The 19925-nt window shown below is 38.0% G+C and overlaps 1 protein-coding gene and 1 non-coding gene across 9 annotated transcripts in view; one reads left to right on the top strand and one right to left on the bottom strand.

The window, feature by feature from the left end:
- The window catches only part of Zc3h14 (zinc finger CCCH-type containing 14), a 53180-nt gene that overhangs the window by 15443 nt on the left and 17812 nt on the right, over positions 1-19925 (top strand). For all 8 annotated transcript variants that reach the window (XM_074067375.1, XM_074067373.1, XM_074067371.1 and 5 more), the window contains exon 9: positions 328-483. In XM_074067375.1, the coding sequence (XP_073923476.1) occupies positions 328-483 (156 nt within the window). The remainder of the gene's footprint in view (positions 1-327; positions 484-19925) is intronic.
- Positions 10403-10509, bottom strand: LOC141422004 (U6 spliceosomal RNA). The gene has a single exon (XR_012446673.1). It is a non-coding gene; the product is annotated as a U6 spliceosomal RNA (small nuclear RNA).

Genomic DNA, 19925 nt, shown 5'->3' with positions numbered 1-19925 from the left:
TGTTCACCTAGGTTACCTGAATTACAGTTTGAAGTTGATACAAAATACGAAGTAGAGCATAAACTGCTTTTGTTTAAAAATAAATACCTACGTGCTGTATTGCATTTATGGCACATGGCATAAAATGTATCGACATTGTTTACATACATAAAGGTATTAAGTCAGGTTCCCATCTCAGCAGTATGGTAGGTATTTATGGACTGTTTCAAATACCTCAGATATTCTAACCTCAGGAAGGCATTTGTGTTTAAAAATGACATGGTCATTGCTGATTTTGAATACGCTAACTACATTTGTTTTTCTGTCTCTTTTGCTTTTATGTAAAAGTCCCGCAGAAACAGACACTTCCAGTTGCTCCCAGAACTCGAACTTCTCAAGAAGAATTGCTAGCAGAAGTGGTTCAGGTGCAAAGCAGGGCCCCCAGAATAAGTTCCCCCATGAAAGAAGAGGAAACAAAAGGAGATAATATAGAAAAAAATCAAGGTAAGAATTTAAATGAGTAACAGTTCACTCTAATTATACTTTCTCATGAGGCATTAAGCATTTTCACAGAGGTTTTTATGACATACTAAATTCAAAAAGAATAAGAAGGGATCATATTATGGAAAGTTTTAATGTTCTCAAAAGTGGAAAGTGTAGCAGTCAGCTTCCATGGATCTAGTCTTTAATGATTAGCAGAATTTGCTGTTCTTTTGGAGAGTTGCAAAAGATGTATTTATTTCTACATTCTTCCTTCTTTTTGTTGATCCTCTCTCTTCTCACCAGCTTTAAATCTTAGTTTTTTTCATATTCTCTCCTCTCTTTGCATTCTACCTTTGTCTCATCCTATACCTCTTCCAGTGGCCCTGCTTTATTCCCTATTACTACATACTGGGAACAGTTAGCTTTCAGCTGATACTTCATTTTACCTTTTCCCCTCCTGTCTCCAACCTCTGCATAGATAATCTCCTAATTTCTGAAGTGTGACTCTCACATAACTTCTTTGTCAGACTGTCTCCCTCTCCTTATTGCCGAAAACTAATGCCATCAGTTTGGACTTTGGGCAGGTCTGTCACCTCATCCCTGGGCCTGCTCAGCTCTTCACTACAAACTTGTTCTTTTTGTCTCCACCAGGAAAGATTACAGCTTTTTCTACTAAGATCTGAACTTAGAAAATCTATCAAAAATAATTCTGCATACTTATCACTTTATTTCTAACTAGTCTTCTTTAGCTTCGGAATACATTTTTTTTGTCGGTTTTTTCCCCCTAATAGCTGCTATGGTAGGAATATATTTTTTCATTCCTCCTAAAATACATGCTGTAAATTGTTTCACATTTCATGAAATGTGATTATATCCTATGTTTATCTCTTCATATTCTCTGTCTCTCTTCTCCTTCCCCCTCTCTCTGGTGCTGGGGATGAAACCCAGGGCTTTGTGCATGCTTGCCAAGTGCTGTGCCACTGAACTACATTTCCAACCCCTCTTTCCTTTTATTGTGCAGTTACCCATATCAGCATTAGAAATTATTCTAATAGATGCCAGACATGAGAACACAAAATTAGCCAGCAGGTACTGACTAGACAGCATAAAGGTGTCAATTTGAAAAGAGTAGCTACAGGCTGGGATGGATTTTGCCCCAAAATATTACGTGAGCCTAGAGGGCTGAAGGAACTGTAACAGTCTCCCCAAGTTACTGCACTGGGGTTCTCCTCAAAGGTGGGACTGCTGGGCTGTGGGTATAGCTTAGCTAGAGATTGAACTCAGGGTCCTGGGTTCAGTCTGTAGCATTAAAAAAAAAAAAACCATATAAGATATGTCAAAACAACATAAAACAGAATTAGTAAAAGTTTGGAATGAATTGACTAGAATTAGAAATCATAGTTTATTTAGAAATGAAAGCATAGCATGCCTGAGGCCTAGGGTTCAATCACCAGTACACCAAAATAAACTAGAAAGAACTCAATAATTAGTATGTCTTAATAAAATAAGACCATCTTCAGAGAAGTTGAAGATAGAAGGGAAGAACATTTTAAAAATCAGGAAGAAAAAGTTCAAGAGAAAGTGGCAGAGTATAGGCAACAAATAAAATGTATTTGTAATAAGAGTCTCTGAAGAAGTAAAAGGGGGGCAGGGAGGTTACAGAACAAACATCCAAAGAAAGAAAGAACAAATCTTCCAAGAAAACTTTTCTGAAGGAAAAAAATACACATATTTGAAGGCCCAGATGTGGTGGACCATTCCTGTAATCCCAGCACTTAGGAGGCTGAGGCAGAAGGATCAGGAGTTAAGGCCTGGTCCGCAGAGCAAATTCTAAGTCAGTGTGGGCTACACAGTGAAAGAAACCCTTTTTTGTTTTTGTTGAAGATAAATTTGAAACTATTTACCAGAAAATTGCACTATAAACCTGAGAATGAATATCTTCCTACAGCCATAAATACTAATACATATTTTATAACCAATGGAATTTTTGTTTGTTTTTTGGTGGTACTGGGGTTTGAACTCAGAGCCTCACACTTGCTAGGCAAGCACTGTACTGCTCAAGCCACTCTGCCAGCTCTTTTTTGTGTTGGTTGCTTTTGAGATAGGGTTTTGCTTTTTTTGTTGTTGTTCCTGCTGACTTCAAACAGCAATCCTCCTGATCTCAGCCTCCCAAGTAGCTATGACTGCAGGTGTGCGCCACCCGTACCTGACAACTAATGAAATAAAAACAAAAACAAAAACAAAAAAACTTGGGCATCCAAGCAAAGAAAAGCATACTTTGGAAAAGTATTATCATCAAGCTTTTCAACAGCATCACATGGTAGAAGAAAATGGATTAGTATATGTAAGTTACTCCAGAAAAGAAAATGTGAACCATGACTTACGTCCAGCAAGTGACCCTGAACTTTTCTTAGGAAAGCTAATGGAATATGAGCTTCGGATATGTAAAAACCCTATTGGCTTGAATTTACATTGGAAATTTTTATAAGCTCATATTAGTTTCTTTGGATTTTGTTTCTGTTTTTGTTTTATTAGCAATGTTGAAGGTTGAATTCAGGGCCTTGTGCTTGCTAGGCAGGCTGTCTTACCACTTGAACCACTTCGCCAGCCCTTTTTTGTGTTGTTTTTGTGATAGGTTCTCAGTTTATGCCTGGGCCAACCTGGACTGCAGTCCTTCTGTTTGTGCTCCCTGTGTAGTTGGGATGTCAGGTGCATGCCCCCACATCCAACCATTGGTTGAGATGGGAGTCTCACAGACTTTTTGCCTGGGCTCCCCCTCAACCTCAGTCCTCCTTGTCCCTGCCTTTTTGGTGGCCAGGATTTCAGATTAGAGCTTAGTAAAATGATGGAGCATTTATATTGTCTTTCCCATAACAATGGTACCATTGGTAGCCAAATAGTATAAGAGTTGGCACTTGTTTTTAAAAAGTTTTCTTGAAACCAAACCATATCAGTTCATGAATGGATTGACTCAATGCTTTTGTACTACAACCTGAGTTGTGTAGTTTAAACAAACCATGTATCTTAAACAGCAAGGCATTGCATACAAACATTTGCCAAACCCTGATAAGAGAGATAAGAAAACGTCTTTTTAAAATTCTTTAGCCAGTAACTGAATGGTATGGTAGAATTTTAGGGTTTTGTTTTTGAAAAAGCAGACACTAGTTTTTTTTTTGTGCCTTACAAACACTACTTCACTTTTGCCAAAAAATTTGAAGCCTAAGTAATCAGCCTCTAGTCCGTAAGTCAGCTGGCAAGGTACAGAGGCTGGAGGAATATGTTGGTTGAACTGCACTATGAGTATGCAACAGGCAAAATACAGTCTCTAGGACACTCCATAGTTAAAAAACAAAAACCCCAAAACTTAAATGACAAATCAAATTAAAATAAAAGGGGCAAAGTGAACTTGCAATGTTTAGGGATGCATACTGGTTTATAAAACCACAGATAAAAACACAGTGGTTACTTTTGGAGAGGGCTTACCAAAATAGGTCACATGAAGAGGGTCTGGGATGAGGCAGAATTATTTTTCTTGAGCTGGATGGTGGTAAGAAGTTCTTTTATTAAAAAAAAATCTCTAGGCCATATTTTCATTTGAGTATTCTTTATCATTGCCTTGTTTCAAATTAAAAAGGTTAAGTTGAAATGGAATCAACTGCCACCAGTGATGAGGACTTTTACTAGATTAATTTATTCATAGTGCAAAGGCACACTAAACAACCATTGTCTGTTAAGGTGCATATTCCCTGTATCACAGTTACATCTGGTAGGTTTTTCAATCCAAATATATATATACAAATTGTTGATTGTGCTGTTTCATGTATACAGCCTGTTTTTACTAGCCTACCAAACTCACCATATATCTGCATTTTCTCATTTTAGCTTGGGTTAGTCTGTCACCAGAGTTTCATTTGCTAGGTTTTCAAAGAATTACACTGCTGGCTTTGTTGATTCCATTTTGGTGTTTTTATTTTCTGTTTCATTGTTTTCTGCTCTTATTTTTAATATGTCCTTCCATTAACTTATCTTTGCCTATCTTTTCCAATATAAACTTTAAGCACTTACTGTGCAGGTGCTCTTCCACTTGAGCCATGCCCCTAGCTGCCTTTTGCTTTAGTTACCCAGGTATGGTCTTGCTTTTGTCTGACCCTGGCCTCAGACTGTGATCCTCCTACCATAGCCACCTATGTAGTTGGGATTACAGGCATATGCCACCCAGCTTGCCAGGTTTATTTGTTGAGATGGTTGGGGTCTCCCTAACACCAACAACCACACTCCTACCCCCACCCTCGAAAACTGAGATCCTCTTGATCTCTTGTCTCCCGAGTAGCTCATACATTTTTCTTGATGTACCAATTTTATGATACAAGTCTTGATACATATGATCATTATTTAAGCCTTTAGTTTTCTTTATGATTTGGAGGAGGGGTGGTAATGAGTTTGATTTCAGAACCTTGCATTTGGTAGCAGGTGCTCTACCACTTGAACTGTGTCCCCAGTCCATTTTCTGTTAGTTACTTTTGAATAAGGTCTTGGTGTATTTGCCTGAGCTGGCTTAGACTGTGATCCCTCCATCTCAGCCCCCCATGTAGCTGGGATGACAGGCCAGCGTTTTAATGGTTGAGATGGGAGTCTTAGGAACTTTTTGCCAGGACTGGCCTAGAATCTCGATCCTCCCATTGTCTACCTCCTAAGCTGGTGGATTGCAGGTGTGAGCTACTGCGTACTGCTTCATTATGATTTTCATCTTTCACCCAGGAGTTTTTTTGAAAAGTGTCTTTAAAAATGTGGTATATGGAGGTTTTGTTTCTGTCTTTTAATCTTTTTTATTACTCCTAAATTATATGGTCGATAGATAATACCTGTGCAATGTATATCTTTTGAGAAAATGCTTGCTTAATTTTGTATATCTTCCACATGTATTTTGGAACAAAGACTAATTATTGGAAGAGAATTTTCATTCATTTGATAGATAAAGCTTCACTTGTTAACATTCAGATCTTAACCTTGCTGAGTTTTTGCTTTGTCTGAAAATATTGAAAATACCCATTATAATGATTTTATCTTAGTTTCTCTGTACTTCTATTAGCTTTTGCTTCGTTATTTTGAGCTGATAAATACTGTGTGCATACGTATTTAAAACTATTGTATTTTCCTGTAAATTAAATGTTTTTATTTTGATCCATGACCCTATATACCAGAGAATGCTTTTATCTTAAAGTCAGTTTTCTCTGATACTAATATAGCTGTTTATTTAGAATTTGCCTTATATGTATTTTCCATGCTTATGATTCATCAGTCTTTCTATGTTTCAGCCACATCTACATCTCTCTTTCTTTCTTTCTGGTTTTTTTTTTTTGTTGGGACTGTGGTTTGAACTCATGGCTTTGCACTATGCAAAGTAGGTGCTCAAGACCACTTGAGGCCATACCACTGGTCCGTTTTGCCTTCGTCATTTTTGAGATAGGGGTCTTGTGAACTATTTCCTCAACTGGCCTTGAACCACAATACTCCCAATCTCAGCCTCCCAAGAACCTAGGACTATAAGCGTAAGCCATTGGCACATGGCTACATCTCTCTTAAATAACATAAAGCTTGATTTTGTATTTTAATCTAACCTGTAGCATTGAGATCACAGCTAAAACACATGTAGACCTTAAATTTTAAATAGTCAAAAAATGTAAAATTAAGACCATCAAAAATAGTAATTAATGATTTTTTTAATACCCATAACACACCTTGAAATTAATGATTCTTTTAAAAGGAAAAAAACAGAAAAGTAGGCAAATACAAATCAAAAGATGATAATTGAAACCAGTCCAACTAGATTAGTAATTCTAGTAAATGATCAGCATTTGTGTTCTTTTAGTCCTTACTACTGGAACTTTACCATGCAAATTTAATTTAGTATTCCAAAAGTTAATATCCTGACCCCATTCCCAAATAGTAAAAGGACTTTACCTTAGCCTCAGTCTTTACTCTCTGATTTATATTGTTTCCCATTTATCAACATGATCTTTTTTTTTAAATGCATGAATTAGATACCATCATTATTTTACCCAGGCTGTGTTTATTCATATTTACGTACATGTTTATCATTTTATTCACTCTCACTTATGAGTGTTAGTTAGGGATCATCATTTTCTAATATTTAATTTTTTTTCAGTACTAGCAATTAAACTTAGGGCCTGTGCTTGTCAGGCAGGTGTTCTACCACTTCAGCTATACTTCCAGTCCTATTGTAAATATTTTTGAAGTATGTTGTTTGGCTGTTCCTTTAGCACAGGTCTCTTGGTTGTACATTTCCTAAGTTTGTTTACCTATGAATATTTTTTTTCTTCTTGTTCTTCTACAGTAGTTTGACTGTATTCCCAAATCTAGTTTAACAATAGTTATTAACTCTCAACACTTTTTATTATTCCATTGTCTTCTGTATTTTTTTGTTATTGAATGGACTTGTGTCATTCTAATTGTTGTTCTTTTGTAGGTGATCTGTCCTTTCTCTCTGGCTGCTTTCGAGAACTCTTTGTCTTTGATGTTCTGCAGTTTTACTACAATGTGTCTAGGGTGGATTTCCTTTTATTTTTTGTTGGTATATGTTGTATGGAAAAACCAATATATTTAAAATAAAACATTTTACAGTATGAAGTATATATTCACTATAGAAAAATTGGAAAAAACAAAATAATGTGTAATACCTGCTCATAAACTAGAAAATAGTCAAATAGTATAGAAAGACTTAAAAATCAACATTCTTTGTCTCGTTATTCTCGATATTAGTCCCACTCTCCAGAAGTTACCACTCTTTTTTTTGGTGGCACTGGCATTTGAACTCAGGGCCTCACACTTGTGATTGTAAAGGAGTACTATCACTTGAGCTACTCCACCAGTCTTGCTGTGTTGGATGTTTTTGAGATAGGGTCTCACAAACTGTTTGCCCAGGCTGGCTTCAAACTGTGATTTGAATAGCTAGGATTACAAGTATGAGCTACTGGTGCCTGGCTAAATTACCACTCTTTTTTTTTTTTTTTTTTTTTTTTTTTTGGCGGTACTGTGGTTTGAACTCAGGGTCTACACCTTGAGCCACTCCACCAGCCCCTCTTTTTCTGTCATGGGTTTTTTCAGACAGGGTCTTGTGAACCATTTGCCCAGGTTGGCTTTGAACCGTGATCCTCCTGATCTCTGCCTCCTGAGTAGCTAGGGTTACAGGCATGAGCCACCAGTGCCTAGCTTAAATTACCACTCTTAAGTGCTTCTCTTTATGACTTTTATTTTTCCCTGTGTGTGTTATAATAGACTTACCGTATTGATGTCTTCATTTACCACCTAGAGATGGTATCTCATTTCTTGCTGTGATGTATCCCGGTCTAACCTCATACCTTTCCCTGCTGTGCAACTCAGGTTTTTGTTCATTTGTTGATTATATTTGTAGTTTTAAGTGATATATCTAAATAACCTGTTTGTTGTCTGATTATATATCTTAATATGTTTTGGTTCCCCAATTTCAATATATTTAGACTTCCAAAAGGACATTTTTAAACTGGCATGGTGACCACAGATATAATCCCAGCACTTGGGAGGCTATGGCAGGGCTAAAGAGCGAGTTCCAGACCAGTCTGGGCTATGTGGCATGACCCTGCCCTGTCTCAAACAAACCAAAAGTGGGGGATAAAAAAAAGATAGACTTATGTCCTACTTCAATTCTTCTTCTTTTTTTTTTTTTTTTTTTTATGGGTGGACTGAGGTTTATACTCAGGGCTTTGCACTTGGAAAGCAGACACACAACAGCTTGAGCAGCACCTCCAGTTCCGTTTACTCTGATTATTTTGGAGATGGAGTTTCGTGAACTGTTTCCCCGGACTGGCCTCAACCCACTGTCCTCCCAATCTATGCCTCCTAAATATTTAGGATTAATTCTTACATCTCCTTCCTCACTGTAATTGGGTAAATCTTACATTGTGAGAGTTGATGAAATTTACATTTTGTTCTGTTTTCCTAGTTAAAGTAGCCATGATTTGTAGGTTCTTTCTAAAAGTTGAGAACCAGTAAACAGCATTTGCATTATTAAGACTATAAAAACAGTCATTACAGAGCGAAATTCACATTTTGTTTCTTGGGCAGTGTTTTTGTTTAGAGATTCCCTAGAGTTTTCCCCTCCTTCCCCCTTATCCATAGCTTTTTGTTTCCTTTTTTCCCTTCTTGGATTGTCTTACTGAGTTACACCTAAAAATTTAATATTCTGTGCTGTTGAATCTCTGTGTTCCCCTTTTTTGCTTAGGCACTTTGCATCCTTGAGCCTCTTTCTTCTTTTCCAGTCTTGCTGTTCAGGTCTGCCTCAAGACATCTTCCCTCATCCTAGGACTTGCTCCTCCCATAAGTGTGCTCCATACTTCCTCTCTCCCACTCTGTCTTCTCAGTGCATTTGCCTGTCTTGTAATCACATGATATAGGAACTTCTTAAAGATAGGAGTTAAATTCCCGAGTGTCTGGAAATCTAAAGCTATCCTTGTACTTGACGGGTACTTAGGCTTGGTAGAGAATTCAATAGTGAAAGCTTTTCCCACAATATTCTAAAGGGATAGTTTGAGTACATTAAGGCTTCCAAGATTCATGCTGAGAAGTTGATTGTTCATCTCATTCTTACTCAGTTTTAAGATACCTGGATTTTTTGTCCTTTTGGTTTTGTGGAGGATTTTTTTTTTTCTTCTTTTTTTGAGATGGGATCTCTTTGTTGCTCAGGCAGGATGATCTTCCTGTCCTACTTGCTTGAGTAGCCAGGACTATAGGCTGTGCCACTGTGCTTGTCAGCTATCTTTATGTTTTTGAATAGGTTTGATCTTTCTGTTTTTTTCTTGATCTTGTTCTTCTCTCTCTCTCTTTTGTGATATTCGAGTTTGAACTGAGGGCCTCGAACTTGCTAGGCAAGTGCTCTACTACTTGAGCCAGGCCTCCATCCTTTGTTTATTTAGTTATTTTTCAGATAGAGTTTTGCTTTTTGCCCAGGAGTGTCCTTGGACCATTATGCTTCTGTTTTTGCCTTCTGCATAGTCTAGCCTGTTTTGTTGAGATGGGGTCTTGCTAACTTTGCCAGCTTAGCCTTCATGAAATCTACTTCCCAAGTAGCTGGGATTATAGGCACAAGCCATTATACCTAGCTTATTTATTTTTTTTTCCATAAAAAACTTGTTTTGCAGGTAGAATATCATCTCAGTTTTTCTGAATATCCTGATTAGATTGATTTCTTTTTTCTCTTTAAAGAACTCTCTTGTTATTTTTTTTTCCTGAGTTTTTGTTTTTTGTTTTTTTCCATGCCTTTTTATTCGTGGGATTGCTTCAAAAGTATCTGCAGAGATTGGTTCCTAGTTTTAGAAAAGCTAGTACAAAGGCTTCCTGAAGAGTTAAGTAGGCCACGCTGTTCTGCAGACAGGCTTAACATCATATTTATTTTTTTACTTATTTTGTGGGACTGTGGTTTGAGCTCAGGGCTTCTGCTGCTCTACTGCTTGAGTCACACTTCCAGTCCATTTTGTTCTGGCTAATTTGGATATGGGGCCTTGTGAACTATTTGCTCTGGCTGGTCTCAAACCTCGTTTTTCCTGTTCTCAGTCTCCCAAGAAGCTAGGATTACAGGCATGAGCCACCTGTGCCAGGCTCAGGCTTAGGCTTAGTAAATGAAGCAGCCAAGGAGCTACAGTTGGGCTTGCAGTTGTGGAGGAGTTTCCCGGGGAAATAGATTGGTATGAATTCACTCATCCTAGATGTCTGTATTCTCCCAAATATTTTGCCCAGTTTTTTGTTTTGTTTTTGTCTTTTTTAAATAAAAGAACACTCTTAAAAAAAATAAACACTCTTCAGGGATGAATGTGGTGGTGCATGCCTATAATCCCATCTACTTGGAAGACAGGTTAGCCTGGCCCTGCTCCTCGATTCCTAATTTTTTTTTTTTTTGGAACACTTCACGAATTTCCTTGTCATCCTTGCACAGGGGCCATGCTAATCTTCTCTGTATCGTTCCAGTTTTAGTATATGTGCTGCCGAAGTGAGCATGAATTCCTCATTCTTATCCAGCTACTTGTATTATATTTCTTTTTGGATGTATCATAAATCATTGCAAACTTGTCCAAAATTCAGCTATTAATTTTCTTCTCTAAGCTGTTCTTTCTGTAGTGCTTATTTTTAGTTGAGGGCAACTCTAGCTTTCCAGTTGCTCAGGCTGGAAATTCCCCTTCTTCTTCAAGCATGGAACCATTCTCCCTTCTCTTTTTCCCTCTTTTTGTCTCTTCCTTTATTTTTCCAGATCCCTCCCACCTGTCATCCTCTACCTTCAGAATATGCAGAATTAACCACTGCTCACCATACTGCCTCTACCACCCTAGTGTAAGCCACTGTCCATGGCTTGCATTGATTATTGGACTAGTGTTCTTATAGATCTGTCTGCTTTCAAACCTGCCTTTCTCTACTGTCCCACAAAGCAGCCGTGATTCTTTTGAATTAGTGAAATCACACTGCTCTCCTGCTGAGATCCCTCTGGTGGCTCCCTTACTACGTTCCAAATATACATCAAAGTTCTCTCTGGTATCATCACCACCTTTTCCCTCCCTCCTCTCTTGCTCCCTGTTTTCCTCATTATTCTTCAGATATAATTGGTATGGTTCTTTTTCAGTGTAGTTAAAAAACGAGCACATCTGAGTTGGTTCTACCTTCTCCCTGGAATGTTTTCTTCCAGGTGCTCACTCAGATGTCTTTTTTTTTTTTTTTTTTGGTGGGATTAAGGTTTGAACTCAGGGCCTCACACTTGCAAAGTAGGTGCTCTACCACTTTAGCCACACCTCCAAGTCTGTTTTGCACTGATTGTTTTGGAGATTAGGTCTCAAAAACTGTTTTACTGGTCTGGCTTCAAATCACAATCCTCCCAGTATCCGCTTCTTAAGTGGCATCTTCTTTGTGAGCCTTCCTCAGTGCCCCATCTTTACAATCTCGCCCACCCCCCCAGTAAAGCTTTGCTGTTCTGAGCACTACTTTTCCCCAGCAGATATATAAAACTACTCCATAGTTGGGTTTTTGAGACTCTCTGGGCTCATTTGTGGTGTTTTGTGTCTATGTATTTTCTACTCCACAGGTTGTTGAAACCTTATTTGTATAGTGTTCTAGAATGCATACACAGAATATATGTATTTTATTTACATATACATGCATTGTTATGTATGTTATAAATGTTATAAAAGAAAAACACTGAAAAGTCCAAAGATGATAGGCTAGAGATGAAAATATTTCTAATATAATTGAATATATAACATAATTGAATTTTTGCTGTTTTAGATTCTTTGCTTTTGCAGACTTGAAATAAGGAGAGACTGTCAGATCATATGCAGATGCTACTAGACTTGTAATAAGGTTAAGTTCCATTAAACCCATCTTAAGTTTAAAAAATGTAGCCTTGGTTATCGTAAACTTGCTTAGAACACTTAATTTTGTCGTGATTGGACAAAATTATCTAACACAAAGCTTATTTTATGGTGAACTGTTGGATACTCATGTAGTCTTTTTTTTTTTTTTTTTTTTTTTTTTTGTGGTACTAAAGTTTGAACTGAGGACCTACACCTTGAGCTACCCCACCGCCCTTTTTTTGTGAAGGGTTTTTTCGAGATAGGTTCTTAGGAACTGTTTGCCCAGGCTGGCTTCAAATCTTGATCCTCCTGATCTCTGCCTCCTGAGAAGCTAGGATTACAGGCGTGAGCCTCTGGCTTGGTGACTGGTACAGTATTATAGGCATTTATCTTACCTGTGAACATGACTACCCTTGATGTATAAGGTTGAGTTATATATATGTTTATGTGCATACATACATGCAGATACAAAATAGGAATCAAACCATACGGAATTTTCTGTGATGTTTTGTTCATGGAGAGAGGTACAAATAGCAATTGTGAGTATTGACTCAGGGTCCAGACTGCCTTGGGTGTGCCACTTACTAGCTTGCTTCAACTCTTCTGTGCTTAATTTCCTAATCTGGAAATAAGGATAACATTTACACCTACCTCAACATTATTGTCAGAAGTAAGTGTTCAGTTATGTAAACTTTGCCTGCTGATGGGTATTTACATTGAATTGGAAGGACATTTTTTTGTTTCTTTTCTCCGAGTACTGGGGATGGGATGCAGGACCTTGAGCATATGAGCCATGCTTCTGACTCTGCTGGAGCTGCCCTCAAACTTGCAATCCTCTTGCCTCCACCTCCTCAGTAGGGTTATATAAGGCATGTACCTCCATGCCCACCTTGGAAGGGCCTTTTCTTATTTTACATTCCTACAGTTGAGTTGGACACAATGCCCAGGAAACATTCACTAGGCTCTCTTTTAGATGTCTTGTTTCTCTATGACTCCTGTTAGACCACTTTCTGGTACTCTCTTTGAGTTGGTTTGCAGGTGGTGCTTGCTAAAGATGTGCTGCTTTTCATGTTGATGATGGATGATATCTGGTGCTTTCAAAGAACTTCTGTTTGAATCTAAAACCTAATTTTGTACGTTATTTTCTGCTTGAATTAAATTTTGAAGAATTAGTTAAACTTTCAGTTAAAGTTGAGATTTATGAAGGTTGTATAAATTCCAGGAGGTAGCTTCCTCTTACCCCCTAACATTAGTAATACCTATTTGGCTGGGAAACCAGAGGATATAATTATTTTTTGTGGATGGGGGAATTACAGGGCTTGAACTCAGGGCTTTCTGCTTGCTGGGCAGGTGCTCTAACACTTAAGTTATACCTTCAGCCATTTTGCTCTGGTTTTTTTAGAGATAGACAGGGTCTTACTTTTTCCCCAGGCCAGCTTGGACTACAAATCTCCTATTTTATGTTTTCTGCTTCTGTCTAGCATGAGCTACTGTGCCCAGCTATTGGTTGAGATGGAGTCTCACTAACTTTTTGCCTGGATTGGCCTCTTAACTATCACCCTCCCAATCTCAGCCTCCCAACTAGCTAGCATTACAGACATGACCCACTGGTGCCAGGTTCCAAGGGATATTCTTCTGTTTTAATTGTTGTGCTGGGTGTGGGTACATTGTAGCATTTACAGAGGTTCTTACAATGTATCAAATACATCATACTTGAATTCCCCCCTTCCACTTCTCTCCCCCATCCCCCCTCCCCTTATTCTTGGAACAGTTTCAACAGATATTATTTTTGCATTTACATACATGTGTATACATTGTTTGCAGTGTCATCCTTCTACCCCTTTCCCCACCATCTCCCCCCCTCCCACTTGTGCCAGCCATCCCCTGGTCCATCCCCCCTCCCCCAGCAGAACCTGTTCCGCTCTCCTATTCTCTGTTTGTGTAGAAGAAAAAACATAATAGATGAAACGAGAAACATGATATTTTGCTAGTTCTAGTTCCAGATAAAGATAGCTAGCCACACAGTAAGGTTCCTTGTGTTGTTTCCATGCATATGTGTATTACAGTTCCAATTGATTCACCTCTTTCAGTCCTCTTCAATCCTCCCTAGTCTGCTTGCCATGGTGAACCTGGCCAATTTAAAATCTCTGTATTCATTCCTGTACAGTGAGCACATCAGACTCAAATCAAGTTTTTGGGTTTTTTTCCCTTACCCTGTCCCTCCCTTGCACAGCTTCCCCTTAGTGTGACCTGTGTCCCATAATATTGCTGCATTTGTTTTAGGTTTGCAATCCTCATATAAGGGAGAACATGCAGCTTTTGGCCTTGTGAGTCTGGCTAACTTCACTTAAGATGATGTTCTCCAGTTCCATCCATTTACCTGCAAATGACAAAATTTCGTTCTTTCTGGCTTAGTAAAATTGAATTGTGTATAAATACCACATTTTCTTAATCTATTTGTCAGTAGTGGGGCATTTTGGCTCTTTCCATAGTTTAGCTATTGTGAATAGTGCTGTAATAAACATGGGGCTTGCAAGTGCCTTTGTTGTAACCTGCCTCTCATTCCTTCAGGTATATCACTAGGAGTGGTATTGCTGGATCGTATAAATCTATTTCTAGTTTTGTAAGGCGCCTCCATACTGTTTTCCATAGTGGTTGTACTAGCTTACCTTCCCACCAGCAGTGTATGAGGGTTCCTTTTTCCTCCCATCCTTGCCAACACTTGTTGATGGTGTTTTTGATGGTAGCTATTCTTACAGGAGTGAGATGGGCTTTAAGTATGGTTTTGATTTGCATTTCCTTTATGGCCAGGGTTGGTGAGCATTTTTCCATGTTTTTTAGCCATATGGATTTCTTTGAAAAAGTTCAGTTGCCCATTTTTTTGGTCCATAGAGTTTTGGGGAGTTTAGTTTTTGAGCTCCCTATATGCTAGTTATCAGTCCTTTGTCTGATGTATAGCTAAGTGGGTGACCTCTTCAATTTAGAGACCATTTCTTTTGTATTGCAAAAGCTATTTAATTTCATGTAGTCCCATTTGTTCATCTTTTCTCTTAGTTGCTGAGCTGCTTGTGTTCTACAGAGCAAGTCCTTGCCTGTGCCTATTGCTTTCAGTATATTCCCTGCTTTTTCCTTATATTAGCTTCAAGGTTTCAGATCTGATATTAAGGTCCTTAATCCACTTTGAGTTGATATTGTACAGGGTGACAAACACGGATCTAATTTCAGTTTTCTGCAGGCAGAAATCCAGTTTTCCCAGCAACATTTGTTGAAGAGGCTGTTTCTTCATTGTGTGTTTTTGGCATCTTTGTCAAAAATTAGGTGGATGTAGCTCAGTGAATTCATATCTCGGTCCTCTGTTTTGTTCACTGGTTTTCATAATCTGTTTCTGTGCCAGTACCATGCTGTTTATATTGCTGTGGCTCTATAGTATAGTTTGAAGTTAGGTATTGGGATATCTCCAGCATTGCTCTTTTTTCTCAGTATTGCCTTGACTATTCATGGTCTTCTGTGTTTCAAAAGGAATTTTAGGGTTTATTTTTCAGTCTCTGATGAGTGTCATTGGGATTTTGATGGGAATTGCATTGAACATGTAGATTGCTTGTGATAGTAAAGCCATTTTTACTATGTTGATTCTGACAATACATGAGCATGGGAGATCTTTTCATCTTCTGTTATCTTCTTCAGTTTTTTTCTTCACTGGTTTATAGTTTTCTTTGTGGTCATTCACATCCTTTGTTAAGCTTATTCCCAGATACTTGATTTTTTTTTTTTTGAGGCTATTGTAAATGGAATTTTTTCCTATATTCTTTCTGAACGTGTTCATTGTTGGTATATAGAAAGAGTACTCATTTTTGTAAGTTGATTTTGTATCCTGCTGATTTGCTGAAGCTGTTTATGGTGTCTAAGAATTTTTTTGGATCTTTTAGGTATAAGATCATGTAATTTACGATTAGGGATAGTTTGAGGAGTTCTTTAGCTATTTGTATTCCTTTTATTTCGTCTTCCTCCATTATTGCTCTGGCTAGGAATTCCAAGACTATGTTGAATAGGAGTGGAAAAAGTGGGCACCCTGTCTCGTTCCTGACTTTAGGGGAAATGGGTTCAATTTTTCCCCATTAAGTATGATGTTGGCTATAAGTTTGTTGTATGTATTTATTATGTTGAGGTACATTCCTTCTATTCCTACTTTCATCAGCACTTTTATTATGAAATGGTGTTGAATTTTATTGAAGGCTTTTTATGCATCTTTTGAGATGAACAGGTGATTTTTGTCTTTGCTTCTGTTAATATGCTGTATTACATTTAATAATCTGCATATGTTGAACCATCCCTGCATTCTGGGATGAAGCCAGCTTGGTCATGGTGAATGATCTTTGTGATACGTTGTTGGATTCAGTTTGCCATTCTTTTATTGAGGATTTTTGCATCAATATTCATTAAGGAGATTGGCCTATAGTTCTCCTTTTTTGGATGGCGTTCCAGTTTTGGGATGAGTGTAATACTGGCTTCATAGAATGAGGTAGGCAGTGTTCCTTCCCTTTCTATTTCATGGAAAAGTTTAAGGAGTTGTTGGTATTAGCTTTTCCTTAAAGGTCTGATAGAATTCAGAGAATCCATCAGGTCCTGGACTTTTCTTTTTGGGGACACTCTTTATTGCTGCTTCAGTTTCATTGTGTTAGATCAGTTTAGGTGATTAATACTCTCTTGATTCAGTTTTGGATGGTCACATGTATCCAGAAATTTGTTCATTTCTTCTAGATTTTCCAATTTATTTGAATATAGATTCTCATAGTATTCCCTGGATTTCGTTGGTGTTTATTGTTACCTCCTCTTTTTCATTTCTGATTTTACTAATTTGGGTCTTTCCCCTCCTCATTTTAGTCAGATTTGCCAGGGGCTTGTCAATCTTGTTTATTTTTCCAAAGAACCAGCTTTTTGTTTTGTTGATTCTTTGTTTGTTTTTTTTGGTCTCTTATTTCGTTGGTTCTGGCCCTTATTTTTATTATTTCTTTCCTAGTTGTTTTGGGTTTAGCTTGTTCTGTTTTTCTAGGAGTTTGAGATGTACCATTAGGTTGTTTATTTGAGATCTTTCTGTTGATAGAGGGGTATTAAAGTCTCCCAATGCTACTGTGTTGGGGTCTATATGTGGTTTTAAGTCCTTTAGTGTATGTTTAATTAAGTTGGGTGCATATAAGTTGATAATTGTTATTTCCTCTTTATTAGTATGAAGTGACCTTCTTCATCTCTTTTGAATAATTTTAGTTTGAAGTCCACTTTGTCTGATACAAGTATCAGTACTCTTGGCTGTTTTTGGGAGCCTTTAGCTTGGTAAATCGTCTTCTAGCCTTTCACTCTACGCCACTGTTTGTTTCTGTCAATAAAGTTATTCTCTGGTAAACAGCAGGTTGTTGGGTCTTCCTTTTAATACGGTTTTCCAAACGGTGTCTTTTGATGGGTGAGTTGAGTCCATTAACATTCATTGTCAATATTGAGAGGTATATGGTGGTTCCTGCCATATATTGGTTTTTTTTTAAGGATTTGAGTGTGTGCAGCCGATTCAGTGCTATTCTCTGAGTGATTGCTTGGTCTTCTCATGAGGTTTAATACTTCCTGTCCTTTTGTGGTTGTGTTTGTTTTCATCTTCTGTGTGTGTGTAGGATTCCTTTCAGAATCTTCTATAGTGGTGGCTTGGTGGTCATATATTGTTTTAGTTTCTGTTCGTTGTGGAAGACTTATTCCTCCATCAATTCTGAATGATAGTTTTGTTGGGTAGAGTATCCTAGGACTGAAATTGTTTTCTTTTAGTGCTTGAAATACCTTCTTGCTTTTAAGGTTTCATTTGAGAAGTCTGCCTGCTGTTATTTTGATGGGTTTACCTTTATATGTAATTTGCTTTTTCTCTCACACTGTTTAATATTCTTTCTCTGTTCTCTGTGCTAGCTGTTTTAACGATAATATGCTATGGAAAGGTTCCATTTTGGTCAAGGTTGTTTGGTGTCCTGGAGGCTTCCTGAACCTAGGTGGACAACTCTTTCTCGAGATTTGGGAAATTTTCTGCTATTATTTTATTGACTATGTTACATACCCTTTTGGTTTGCACTTCCTTAATGCCTGTGATCCTCAGGTTTGGTCTCTTAATGGAGTTGCTGAGTTCTTGCATAGTCCTTTCATAGCTTTTGGGTCTTTTATTTAAGAGTTCTTCTGTTTTTTTCTTTAATACCATTTTGTCTTCAGGTTCTGAGATTCTGTCTTCCAGTTGTTCTAGTCTGCTGGAGTGGCTTTCCCCTGTATTTTTTATTTGATCTAAGGAAATTTTTATTTCCAGGGTTTCTATTTGATTCTTTTTTCTGAAGTTTTCCACATCTTTCATAAATTATTCTTTTATAACTTGTGTTGTCTGTGTTTCATATATCTTTTTTTATAGTCTCCTTTGTTTCACTTTGGAATTTGTTGAAGTCCTCTCTGAGTTCATTTAGTTGTTTCTGTGTCTTCTCAACTGTTTCATTTGTGGTGTCTTGATACTTCTTGAGTGCATCTTGTATTTTCTGGTTAATGGTGTCTTGTAGCTTCTCCATGAGTTTCTCAGTGATTTTGTCCATAATTTCCTCTTTGAGAGATTTTTTTGTGGGTGCCACTGAGTTCACTTGTGATATTTATCATTGTTCTTTTGGGGTCAGGAACTAGTTATTCATATTCTTCATTTCCCTTTAAATGCTCTATTGAATTGTTGATCTTTTGGGGGGTAGAATTTCCTAGCCTCCTTCTTCTTCTGCTATGATGTGCTGTACTCCTATGTTGTTGAGTGACTAACTTGGGATTTTAATCACCTATTATCTTCGCCTTGACTCAATTACTGTGCCAAGACTGCCTTAGTCATGAGTTAGGGTGATGTGGTATTTCTGTTCCCTGATTAGGCAGTATAAATTAGCAATAACAAATTCACTGATTCAGTGGTGGACTAGTTATTTACAAATAATATGTAGTGAGTCCCTTGGTGGTATTATCTATAAGCTGTTGAGATTGTGGGAATAATGGTTGTTTGGGAAGAGGTGGATACTTAGGTGTTGAAAGAGCTGGTGCTGGAGGAAGGGGGGATGGGGAGAGGGGTGGAGGGGTGTGAGGTGTGTGTGTTCTAGGGTACTAAGTCCCTAGTGTGCTTTGAGATGTAGTTTAGTCATTGTACAAGAGGGTACTATTGTCAGGGTTGCCAAGGGATAGGAAGGATGGGGTAATGTGTAAAGTTGTTATAATAAACTGTTCAGAGGGTGGTGCATTAGAGGAGGTCAAGATAGTAGGGGGAGAGGGAGGGGAAGGAGAGGAAGGTGATGAGGGGGAAAGGAAGGGGGGAGAAGATAGAAAGAAATCATTAAAAAATTGGGGTAGAGAAAGGAAAGTGGTGCAATAGAGGTCTGAGCAAATTAGTGTTAGGACAGAATGGAGAAGGGAATTAGGTAACAGTAAGATGAAAGAGAAAATTTAAATAAAAGTTAAAATTAAATTGAAAAAATTAAAATACAAAAATAAGTAAATGAAGCAAAATAAAATTAAAAAGATAAATTTTTCTATATAAAGATATGTAAGTGTGTATATATATGTATATATATATAAATCAGTTTAGTGAATGTTGTGGACTCTTTCCTCTAATACAGGTTGAGGTGGTGATGCTTTTATTTTTTATAGGGGCCTTGGCCAAGACTGTCTCTTCTTAAGTTTGGTGTGCTGGGTTATGTGAGTTTTGCTGTTCCTCATTGGACAGCTTTGGGGGTGCTCATCTCTGGGTGTTTGAGCCCAGGCTTCCTTAGGAGAGTGGGGCCTGTGGAGCAAGCCTGTGAGTTAGAAATGAGCTTTTCTCTTGGTGAGACTGCCAGTTTCATCTTGATCCTGGTTTCGCCAAGGCAGTGCCATGCCTGGCTTTCCCTACAGAGGGTGCTGAGTTGTCCCCCCCCCACCGCCCCCCCAAGGTCTTTTTTAGCTCTGTGTTCTGCCCCTTCCCCACCACCCCCAGGCAGAGGGGAAATATTCCCTCTGTGTATTTGGCCACCAGTTTTGTCCAGGGGGGGTGCAGTTGGCTCTCCA

The sequence above is a fragment of the Castor canadensis genome, chromosome 3, assembly GCF_047511655.1.
Source record: "Castor canadensis chromosome 3, mCasCan1.hap1v2, whole genome shotgun sequence".
In the NCBI taxonomy this organism is placed as follows: domain Eukaryota; kingdom Metazoa; phylum Chordata; class Mammalia; order Rodentia; family Castoridae; genus Castor; species Castor canadensis.
This window is presented reverse-complemented; position numbering and strand designations above follow the sequence as displayed.